General features: G+C 41.9%; 1 protein-coding gene across 1 annotated transcript in view; it reads left to right on the top strand.

The window, feature by feature from the left end:
• The first annotated feature begins 5,730 nt into the window (after positions 1 to 5,730).
• Positions 5,731 to 12,532, top strand: part of BEST1 (bestrophin 1) — a 22,655-nt gene continuing 15,853 nt past the window's right edge. Inside the window, exons 1-2 of the mRNA XM_018565188.1 lie at positions 5,731 to 5,882; positions 9,251 to 9,345. Of these exons, the coding sequence (XP_018420690.1) occupies positions 5,731 to 5,882; positions 9,251 to 9,345 (247 nt within the window). The remainder of the gene's footprint in view (positions 5,883 to 9,250; positions 9,346 to 12,532) is intronic.

Here is a 12,532-nt window from a genome sequence, read left to right as displayed (position 1 = left end):
GCATTTGGTTTCCAAGCCTGTAACTCCTGGGAACAGGAAACATTAACTTGGGGTAAGACTGTAAACAGGCTCTTAAGGAGAGGAGTAAGACTCTCAAGGGTACCAGATATAAACTGCCCAAAAGGAGTCTCTTCCTTGGGAAAGACATGGCATATTAGGTGCTGGTGGTGCCAATGACTGAGACATGTGGCTACCAATCACCCCATATTACATGGGTCTATGGAAGGTGACATGGGGAGGCATATATCACCATTTTGCATCACACTGTGAATTTAAGACTGGAAGGCAGATATGCCCTATTACAATAAAAGGTCTTCCAGTGGAGACGTTGTTAGGCTGTGGAAGCCTAGCAACATTGGTTAATTTCAGTTGGACCCTGTCAAACTTGGCACAGACCGAATGGGAGTACTTTGTATATGGTGATACCAAAGCTAACCCACTGTGGTGCCCTCAGCGGAGACACCTAGTGCAACTATAAAGCATACCATGGGTGTGGTTAAGAACCTGTTGTTGCTATTTTGCCTGAATTTGTGAGGTATGTTGACACCCCTATGTCAGAGGTACCTGGTAACTTCCCACTAGTGGCTATGGTTGGGGAGTAAGCGTAAACTGCCCCATTGCCAGATATAACAGATATACTGTTGGCAATGTAGGTTTTTGAGAGCCGCAGCTGTGGGATCCCAATTTAAAAAATAGATGGAAAAAATATAAAGGTGATTATTAGGGTACCTCAGGAACCAGTTAGAGTGGTATACATCCAATTTTCAGTATACCAGGACATATTGTATCATGTAAAGATTGAACTGGGGCAAGTTGTGGAACAGCTGATGGTACCCAAGTCTCACACAAAGATGGTATTGGATCTGTGTCATTATCATGTGTTGGGTGGTCATTTAGAAGTAGAAAAAACAAAAACAAAGGATTAAGTGGTTAAGCAGCCAAAGCCCACCAGGGGGCACCAACATATACTGGTAGTCCTTGACTATGCTACCCGGTATCCAGAAGCAATCAGAAACCCATTCTTTAAGGTTATTGCTAAAGAGCTGTAAAAGAATCTCCAAAGAAATGTTGACAAACCAAGGAACCCCTTTCATGTCAAAGGTAACCAGGGAGCTGTTACGGTACAATATACTAGAAGGGAGGGCTGTGCCCCTGAAACACAACTGTTTGAGACTTATCTAAAAGATCTGTTCTGGTCTTTATGGATTTGGCACTTGTATTTAAACAATTCTCTTCTAGGTTTGCTTACAACATGGTGGGCTGCTGCTAATACTGTTAGTACAGTTTTCTGGTATAGCCCTACCCTCCTCGATTTATACCCCTCCTCGATTTAAGGCTCCCATTTTGGTCAAAGCAGTCCTGATGCAGAGTCTTTCCTTTAAAAGCAGATCCAAACAAATCACTTTTAAATGTAATTTTAAAAGGTATTTTCAATCTTTTTAAATCTGCTGCATACATTCAAATTATGCCCGGGGGAGCCTGCTATGAAGGTCTTTGTTTAATGCACTACCTGTTACGTGGTGACAACTGTCTCCCAATTGTACTCCCATATTATCACTGTCACATGCACAGCACTCTTTAAAGGATAAAAAAATCTTGAGGGTCCCCATGCAAAAACACACAAAAAAACGGGGTTCCTCCTTCACATCAAGGTCACTACTTCACATCAGATGTAGAAGGATAAGCCACCAGTACACCAGGATCCACTATATCTTCCCGTAATTTATGAAGGTCAGATAAACATGGTATCACCTGAAGGGACCATATACGGTTCCGAAACTTTGCATCCATATGTGATATCATGTTTATCTGACCTTAATAAATAACAGGAAGATAAAGTGGACCCTGGTGTGCTAGTGGCTTATCCTTCTACATGTTGATTTGTGCGGCGCCACTCGCTGCCACTTCAGCACCGCTAAAGTATTGTGAATGGCATTCCAGTAAGAAATGCGATAGGACCATTTCTGATTCCCACTTCACATCAGAATCCCCCCTTTTGCATCAGAGTCCCCCTTTACATTAGGAGCCCTCCTTCACGCCCTTTACATCAGAGCACTCCTTTCATATCTGATTCTCCCATTTTCACATCAGAGGATCCCCTTTCAGATCAGAAGCCCCCTTCACATCAGAGTACTCAGTCCACCTTTATATCAGAGTTCTCAGTCTCCTTCATATAAGTGTCCTCAGTCCCCAATCATATTACAGTAGAGTCCTCAGTGTCCACTTGACATCAGAGTTCTCAGTCCACCTTCATATCAGAGTCCTCAGTCCCATTCATATGAGTGTCCTCAGCCACCCTTCATAACAGAGTCCTCAGTCCCCTTCATATGAGTGTCCTCAGCCACCCTTCATATCAGAGTCCTCAGTCCCCCCTTTACATCAGAGTCCTACCATCACAAGACTTTGAAGCACCCCTGAGGAAGCCAGAAGGAACCCCAGGGTGCCACGGTACACTGGTTGAGAAAGGCTGATGTACAGCACTTTAGCCAACTAAATGCCATCTAGTTAGGATTTAGATCTACTTTGAAACCTGATGTGACACCATGTTGAACTACTGATGCAAACATCTATTAGGAGTGGACTATTTTGTTCCATTTTTAGCTATTGTGTGTTTAAATTATGCATCCGCATCTCTTATATGAACTGTACAATTTACATTGTTTGTCAAAACTTAATACAGTCCCATCGATGAAGTGTCGTTTTCTACTCTGCTCTCGTTACTTTCTTATCGAATTAGATGGTCTGGACCTAACCCACATATTAAGGAGTTGTTAATTCTGTCCCTATTAATCTCCAAGAAAATCCAAACAGGAAAAGATGTAAAGTGCAAACAGTTTATGTTTGAGCAGAGAAAGCAGTGCCAGGAGCTGCGCACACTAAGCCCACAACAGTGCACGGACGATAGTGGGGGTGGCGGTTACAGGGACAACAAAGTGCACACTGTAAAGGGGGATTATTGGATCACAAGGAAAGATTTGGTCATTTCTGCTCTAGATCTTAATGGGTGAAGACAGAAATAAGTGGGGCACAACAACTCAGAGCTGAATGGTGAGTAACCTTCTAACGATGATTGGACTGTCTTGGTTTACTGTTAATTATTATGGATTACAAACATCCTATTTAGAATAAAAGATATTCTGACTCATCTCATACTCCACCTAGGTACACAGCATTCCTAAGATTAGGTATAAACTCTGCCAACATACAACTTGAAGGACCCATACCTGGCAAACAACTCTTAAAGGGCCAGTTAACCAAACATTACAAAATGACTACATTTCATATATAATATTAATATATTTATGGAGTAGAATATATATAGATGTGTGTATGCATTTTCCAGAATATTTTATGACTATTTAACTTACAGTACCCTATATGACCACCAGGTGGATGTGATGCCATTTACTTGTAAGCTGTGTCTACTGTATAGACTGTGTAACTTTATATTATGTGGGAGAGCTCATAAACATTGTATCTATGTGTTGGTTGAGCATATTATTCTAATGTTGATGTGAATTGTTACATGTCTACTGAGAACAGCAATTTATATTGTCACTGTGTGTTAAACTACTGCTAATAAGCAGCAGAAAACAAAATGGAGGAATTTAACATCACTGGAGCAGACAGAATCTGGAGCAGTTACCCAGGGCAACCAATCAGCTTCTCTCTTCATTTTGCTCAGTTATGCTTTGAAAATGAAAAAGAGACACTGATTGGTTGCCATGTCTGCTCCAGGTTTGATCAATTCCCCTCCTTCTATTTAGTATAAAGTGAAATGTGTTGCATGACAAATGCTTTTCGATCACAATGTCCTTACTATTCTGAAACTACATGTGATTGATTATCTGTCTGCATTTTAAAGGGCAAACTATTAAGTGTAAAAGCCAAGGTAGTATAAGCACCCATTTAGACTTTGCATATAGTCATTGTGCTTGGCATTATTTTTGGGTACATTCACACCAGCAGCCGCGCTCAAAAGCGCTCAATCTGTACTACAGCCAAAACATTTTTGGGGGGATATGGAGTAGAGTAGAGTTGTAACCTCTGCATCTCTGCTGGGGAAATTCACCAGAAAAATTCAGACAGAAAAAGTTGGGAAATTCCAATTTTAAGGCTTTTACCAGAACAGGAGGTGACAACTGTCAAAGAAGGGGTTTTCACTCTCTTTGGAGAGATTTCAACTCACTTCCTGGGTTGTCTTTTGAACAAAAAGTAAAGGGAAATACCCCCAATGAGATGCACACCCTTTGTTCTTAATCTCCAATACAAGGGGAGTAGGAGAAGTAGTAGTTTACAAAGGATAGCTTAGAAATAAGATTATAATGATTATTATTCAGGATTTATATAGTGACAACAGTTTGCGCAGCGCTTTACAATATAAGGAAGACATTACAATCACAATACAATTCAAGACAAGATGGTAAGGAGGTCCCTGCCCATGAGAGTTTACAATCCAAAAGGGAGGGGGAAGTGATACAAAAGGGGGTAGCTGTGTGGGGATGAGTTATTTGAGAAAGTGATAGTTTAGCAGTTAGGTAGAAGTGGGATAGGCTTCCCTGAAGAGATGAGTCTTCAGTAATTGTTTAAATGCAGACAGAGTAGGAGATAGCTAGACAGGTTGGGGTAAGAAGTTCCAGAGGATGGCAGAGACTCTAGAGAAGCCCTGGAGGCAAGCATGAGAGGAGTTGACAAGGGAGCTAGAGAGCAAAGGGTCTTGGTTAGGGTTATACTTTGAGATGCGGTTGGAGATAATAGCCAGAGGCAGAGTTGTGGATGGCTTTCTAAGTGGTTGTTAATAATGTTTACAGTTTGAGTTCAATTTACATTTAGGGGGTTATTCACTAAAGAGCCGAAGAAACCAGCTGTAGCTTCGGCTGATCCTTCGGATCTCTTCGGCCGCTAGAAGCCCTTCGGTTCAGTGGGACCGAAGGGCTGCTGTACATGCTATTCAGAATAGCCCGTATAGCAGCCAAGGCGGCCGAGAGGCTCAGCTGAGGGCATATGCTTCAGCTCGACTGAGCCGAAGTGACAGCCGAAGCGGGGAGAACGGCCTGCCGAAGGGCCGGCCGTTCTCCTCGCAAATGACAGCTGGGCAGAGCCAGCCTTGATCTCACGGTTCGCTCCGCCCAGTTGTAATGACAGATCAGCATCCCCAGGTCATCTGTCGTTAAACAATAACAACTGGGCGGAGCAGGCCGAAGGCAGCCGATTTTAGCCGATATACGGCTGAAATCAGGCGTACAAGCCAGAAGTGAATAGCCGAACAGCGTTCGGCTCACTTCACTTCGGCTGGGTTATTCACTCGGCTGCCTTCGGTAGCTTTGTGAATAACCCCCTGTGTGATAAGGGAAATGTATTTCTAGCACAATTAACAGTTATTTTCTGTTTGCTAATGCAGCCCTCACATCTAATGACTAGTAAGCTGAAATAAATACAATTTTTGTTCCTGGGTTTAGATACGCTTTAATCTTCAAAAGAAGGTGATGGAAGTTTACACAAATAACTATAGGCCTAGATCTCCTTCTATCCTGGTAGTAGGATAATATGATCATAGCAATAATGTAAAAGCAGGTGAGTACTTTTTGTATATTTTTTTGCGATAGGTTCCAGAAGGGTTTCCTAGTGGAAATATTGAGAACACTGTTCACGTTATCTCTTTGTAATCACTATCATAATCTCTATCACTATCATAATCGCTCCACCCAATTACCAGGATTACCTGTAAACATGACGGTCACCTACAGTAATCGTGTGGCAGACGCTAAGCTTGGCACTTTCTCTCGGTTGCTCCTTCGCTGGAGAGGCAGTATCTACAAATTATTATACAGAGAGTTCTTCATCTTCATCAGCTTCTACTCCATTATCAGTGCCACCTACAGGTAATCTCTACGGTTATGTATTATAGGCTATCGAAAGGTAACAAAGAATGTTTTAGTATATTTAGTTTGTATTTTAGTATAACGTTCAAGACCAACGATAACAAAAAGTTACTTCTTTTTGGTAGGGTAATATTTAATATGAATACTTCATATTTCCCATATGTAGCCAGCAGGTGGTGCACTTGATGCAAATTTCTGCTAAAAACTGGCTATACAAGTGTAGATGTTTATACTCATTTTCATACAAAAATCAGAACATTCAATAAGGTCATCAGAGACTTGACGAAAGTCATTTTAATTTTTTTGGTTTTAACATTTGATTTTGGTAATAAATTGAGTTTCTCAAACGAAAACCTAATTAAGAACACATTCACACCTGGCCGGTTGCTGATCAGCGCGGTTACCGCGCTGATCTCGCAAGGGATTAGCGCGATTCCATTGAAATCTGTATGGAATCCGCACTGATCAGCGTGGCTAAAATCGTGCAGGGAGAAGTTCGGGCGGAGGGAGGGGCGGTTCGGATCGCGCGGACCCGCACGGTCGCATGAATGGTCCCAATAGTATGGTATGGGATCGTTCATGCCGGCGGATCCATGCGGCCGAACCGCCCCGTTGTGAATGGGATCTCACTGGTAGAATTTTGTTTGTGCAAAACTTTCCATCCCGTTCCTTCTATTTTTTTCATCGCTCTGGTTGAAAAGGATCGTTGGTTTGGCCCCATTAACTTGAACGAACGCACAGAAAATGACTTTCTACTGGTGTATGGACAGCTTAAGCCATTTACCTGCTATGTTGCTATAGCCTCATTTTCCTAGTGAAATTTTAGTTCCTGGTTTTCTCTTTTTGACACAGACAGCTGAATGAGTCAGAGGAGGGATACCCTTCTTCCCAACTATAGCTCTTTTAGCCTCCTGTAGATTTTCTGTTAGAGGGACAATCAAAATCTGGGTAGCCACTGCTGGGGTTGGTGATCAGAAAGCCTAATATGCTCTGGAAACAAAATATCATGGGAGTACTCTTTTTTTTTATTCAATTAATGAGGAAAAAATGTTTTTAATTATCTTTTGATAAACAAATACACTGCCTGGCAAAATAAAGTCACACATTAATATTTCATTGGACCTCCTTTAGCTTTGATTACGGCACGCATTCACCATGGCATTGTTTCTATAAGCTTATGCAATGTCACAACATTTATTTCCGTCCAGAGTTAATTTTTCACTAAGATCTTGTAGTGATAATGGGAGAGTCAGACCACTGTGTAAAGTCTTCTCCAGAACATCCCAAAGACTCTCAATGGGGTTCAGGTCTGGACTCTGTGGTGGCCAATCTATATGTGAAAATGATGCCTCGTGCTCCCTGAACCACTCTTTCACAATCTGAGCCCAAAGAATCCTGGCATTGTCATCTTGGAATATGCTGTGCCATCAAGGAAGAAAAAAATCCATTGATGAAAAAATCTGGTCATTCAGTATATTTAGGTAGACAGCTGACCTTATTTTTTGGGGACATAACATTGCTGAACCTAGACTATCCAATGGAAGGCTCTGGCCTTTGCTTAGCTAAATCCAGGTGATTACTTTTTGGGGCCAGCCAGTATTTAAATGAAATAACACTCAGTAAAAACCATTATAATTTCAAGTCAAATCAGAAATTGTAGATGTGTATGTTTTATAGTCATACCTCTATAAACGAAATATAACACTGATGCATGATAACAGAAAATAGTTAAAAATCAAAAATAGTTTTGGGTAAAAACATGCAGCTCCAATGATTCATACAGGCCTGCAAGTCCCTCTCAGGACTGGTTTCTGGACCAGTGCTGTTTAAGACAGAAAACAGCATTACAAAATACATACTGTCTATGCTTTAATGTCAGTGGAATATGAAGAGGACATAATATCAATGATTTTAATGTCAGTGGAATATAAAGAGGACATAATATCTATGATTTCATGCTAGTGGAATATAAAGAGGACATAATATCTATGATTTCATGCCAGTGGAATATAAAGAGGACATAATATCTATGGTTTCATGTCAGTGGAATATAAAGAGGACATAATATCTATGATTTCATGCCAGTGGAATATAAAGAGGACATAATATCTATGGTTTCATGTCAGTGGAATATAAAGAGGACATAATATCTATGATTTCATGTCAGTGGAATATAAAGAGGGCATAATATCTATGGTTTGATGTCAGTGGAATATGAAGAGGACATAAAATCTATGATGTCATGTCAGTGGAATATACAGAGGACATAATATCAATGGTTTCATGCCAGTGGAATGCTTTCAGAGGTCATGTTAAAAGTGCTGCCTCCATCATTGCATGTTTCTGGCCACATAGCTCTATACACCTCATTATAAATAACATTGTTTTACCATTGCAGGTCTGAATAGGAAAAAAAAAATAAGATAATGAAACAAGGAGCAACTTACCACTACCTAATATTTTGCCACCCTAGACTTTTGCTTTGTGGACTTTCCACAAATCCAGGACTGGTTGAAACACTGGATTCTGTTATGGATCCAAGCAGAATTCCATGCAAGGGCATTATTCAGTGACTACAGTTTTAGAGCTCTGGAGTCCATAAAAATTATTCCTTCATTAGGGAAAAAGTGGGCTGGAGGGCATAAGGGTATTTGCCCCCTGGGTGAGTATTAATAGGATATGTTGGGTTGTTGGCCCTTAGTGGAGATACTTCACCATTAAGACATTGACCAGAGTGGGACCTGCAATCAGTCACACGTTCTGGGCATTGCATAGCCATCTTCTCTCTGTTCAGACCTGGAATCAAACCTGGCAGAGGAAAGTCTTCCTGCCTTGACTTCTGTTGTGGCTCCTAAATATGAGATGTGTCCTAATGCAGAAGATGCTGATGCTGGAAGCTGTGAAAAGCTGTGTCACAATTAGCCATATCCCTTAGGAACACCCACCTTTTACCATGCTCAGCAATAAGTTACGCACCACTTGAGCCCACCGAAATCTGTCACAACCATGAAAAGGCTACAAGGTTGTGTCCCCCCCAGGCCAAAGGTTCCCAGTTTTCCCCTGCCTCCACTTGAAAAACAACCTTCAGGCTAATGCGGTTTTACAGCTTTCAAGACAAGTAAAAGCTCTGCAGTCATAATAATTAGCAGCTAGTTAATTATAATGTATTATAGAATAAGTAGATATATTTCATTTGTTCAAAGTCAGTGACATTTTCAGGACACAATGGTTCTTTAAAGGGAATGAATAATAAAAAATAGTTGGTGAAACTATAGTTCCTACTGCAATTTATGATATTGCTGTCATTAATGAGTCACCTCCACTGATCTCCAATGTATGGCACTGACCTATTTTCATTTGTACTACAGGCTCCTTCTCAATGAGCAGCAGAGGAGTCACTTTGAGAAGCTGGCACTTTACTGTAACAACTATGCAGAGCTGATTCCAGTGTCGTTTGTCCTAGGTAACACTTAGATTATTCTTCACGTCACCTATTTGTAGTAGAATGATGGCTATGATACATTCTCACATGCACTTTATAAAGAGGTCACCTAAATGAGATTGACAGTGATGGAAAGCTGCAACTGAAGATTACATGTACATCTCCACCTCATGGCAAATATGATATCACTGCAAATCCATAACATACAAAGATCTCTATGAGAACCTGTTGTAGTGGTGGAACCTTAGTCTTTCAAATATTGTAAATAGCAGCAGGAAGGACCCATTATAAGACAACTGTGGAACATGTGGTCCCCTTACTGTGTTACTACATGGAGAGGTCTCATTGAGATAACCAGCCTTTTTGTCAGTGACAGAGCACTGGTATTCATCATCTAGGGAGTGTCAGAAGGTCTAGTTTGATATGATTGCTTTTGATCTCAGTGCAGGGCCTTAGCTAGGGCGAGGCGATTGAGGCACTCGCTGTGAGGAGAGAGCTGCTCGGCCAGGATCTGACTGCCGGCGGCTCTCCTCTCTCCTCACCGCTGGGCCATCCTGAAGTGACGGCACTCCACTCCCTTCTGCCGGCTTCAGTACTTCACTTCTCCTCGGATCTCCCCGCTGCCTCTGCCCATGCAGGCGGGGGAGAGCAGCAGGGATCCGAGAACAAGCTGCAGGCTGAGCGGCTCAGGATGGAGATCGGAGGATCGGTAAATATCAGTGATCACTCCAGTGTTTGTAAATAACTGGGGACACATAGTTCTATGTGTCCCCAGTTATAAATGAATGCTTTACATCACTTCCTGTTCATTCATGAGTTTCTGAATGGGTAGTAGCACTCAGTACAGAGACTTCTCCCCATTCAGAAACTGGTTGATAGTAAATATTTTCTGAATGAATGGGAAGCCTCTGTACTTTCTATTCATTTAGAACAGACGCTGCAGAAAAAACTAAACTTAGGAGTTAAATCATAAAAATGCATTCTATTACCCTAACTATTAACGAAAATGTAGCTCATTTGGGCAGCACTCAGCTGTAGATTCTCAAATCATCTCTGAATTGGTGCTGACACTGTCCTTCCTTCTGGAGGCTGGCTACTTTGTTGCTCATGATCCCTGTGTGTGTTGTAAAGTAGACACTGCTCCAAGCTCGCTCCCGTGATGGACTACAATCTCTCGTTTAGTTTTCTAATTTGTATTGAGATTGTAGTCCATCACAGGAGTGAGCTTGGAGCGGTGTTAACTTTACAACACACACAGGGACCATGGGGAACAAAAGTAGCCACGTTCCAGCAGCACCAATTCAGTGATGATTTGAGGATCTACAGCTGAGTGATGCCCAAATGAGCTACATAACAAGGCGGTAACCACGAGCCACACTCGGGAATACAGCGTAGGACTTACCTTGTCTGCGATCCCCACTGTGTCCTTCGGCGGCTGGCGACTTCTGGGTTCCGTCCCTTGCGAGCGGCCACATCGCAGGGGGGCAGAACCCGCGGGAAGTTTGAAAGTTAAAAAAAAATATATAGAGAAAATAATAAAGGGAAAAAAATCATACCGCCAGTGAAACACGCGTTTCACTGAACGGAAAAAACTAGCAGAAAAAAACTCGCCTATGCTACGCCCAGGTGTGAACCCAGCCTAAATGCATTCTTAAGATTTCATTCCTGGGTTTAGTGTCACTTTAACTTGTGTTATAAAACTCTGCATAGCCATATTTGCATACTACAGTCACCCGGGTTTTACAGCTATTGCCACATAACTGTATACTATAATCAGATCTTTCCTGGACTTTTGTTTTCAAGTTAGTTCTGATCTCTAAATAACACCATTGTGACATACATTATACTTATCACATGTGTAATTGTCATTAAAGGGTTGCGTAAGCAAACTATGGCGCTTGGTAAACACTGCTGCCTACACATGCATGAGAGGTTTAAACAGGTTTATAATCAGATTATAGAGTCTTAACAATGTTTATTGATGCTGTTCTGCATGAAAGAATATTTACAGCTTCTGGATATTTGTGCCGTGTACTCACAGTGATTGTGTCTGCTTGTATTATAATTATAAATCACATAAGCTGTACGTATCATCAATAGAAAAGGGTGAAGAAAGCTTTTGGCCTCATTGCAGAGATCACTGCACCTAACAAAACAGCTGTACAGGCATAGAAAGGATCCCTACCTCCTCTGTGATAAAGAGACCCTTCCTATTAGTCCTGATGGCCATCGTCACTGAGACAGAATGTAAAAAGGGCTAAGCGGAACATTTTCCAAACACATTCTGCCTAATTGTTTTGTAGACATGTGCAATTCGTTCCGAACCGTAATTGGAAAAAAACTTCGTAAATTCGGACATTCGGATGTATCCGAATTCCAAATCACAGATATAATGAGTGCAAACGAATCCGAATTTCAGATTCCGAAATTCGTTAGTGGTAGTGTGGACGAAATTTCGTTGCAGCAAAATGACATTAGAAAAGGGGGGGGAAAGCACCAGGTCCCCCCTCCAATACATACCAGACCCTCTAGGAATGTTAGGAGGGATCCCCCCAAGTTAAAATTTAAAAAAAGAGCGTGGGGTTCCCCCCAATATCCATACCAGGCCCTTTAGGTCTGGTAGGAATTTTAAGGGGGAACCCCAGCCCCAAGAAATGGGGGGAGGAAACACGGGGTCCCCCCTAACAGACCCTTGATGCGAGCACTCGGCCGGCAGGGCAGGAAAGGGGGGATGATCGAGGGCCCCCTCCCTCCGTGCGCCTTACCAGGCCACGTTCCCTCGGCATTGGGAGGGTGTCCCCATCCCAATGGGGACAAGGGCCTCTTTCCCACAACCCTGACCCGGTGGTTGTGGGGGTCATGCGGGCAAGGGGGCTTATTTGCATCAGGGTACCCCTTTAATTAAGGGGCACCCAGATGCTGCCGCCCCCCTTGTGAATGAGTAAGGGGTACTTGCACACCTACCCATTCACTAAAGTGTTAAATAAAATAGTTATTATAGTAATAATAGTAAGTAATAGTTATAATAGTCCAGACTTTTGATAAAATCCTTTAATTGAAAAATAAAAACCAAAGAGCCAATTTTTGACTATTCCTTTAATTTAAAAAAATTAAATTAAAATGGCTCCATTGATGTAATCCATCGTCGTTCACGATGCACAACGCCCTTTGCCCCTCCGCAATTAAAAAAGTCCCGCCGCACGATGAC

The sequence above is a fragment of the Nanorana parkeri genome, unplaced genomic scaffold (assembly GCF_000935625.1).
Source record: "Nanorana parkeri isolate BGI_ZX_2015 unplaced genomic scaffold, ASM93562v1 scaffold820, whole genome shotgun sequence".
Lineage (NCBI taxonomy): Eukaryota > Metazoa > Chordata > Amphibia > Anura > Dicroglossidae > Nanorana > Nanorana parkeri.
The sequence above is the reverse complement of the archived record's forward strand: the minus strand, read 5'-3'. Positions and strand labels throughout refer to the sequence as shown.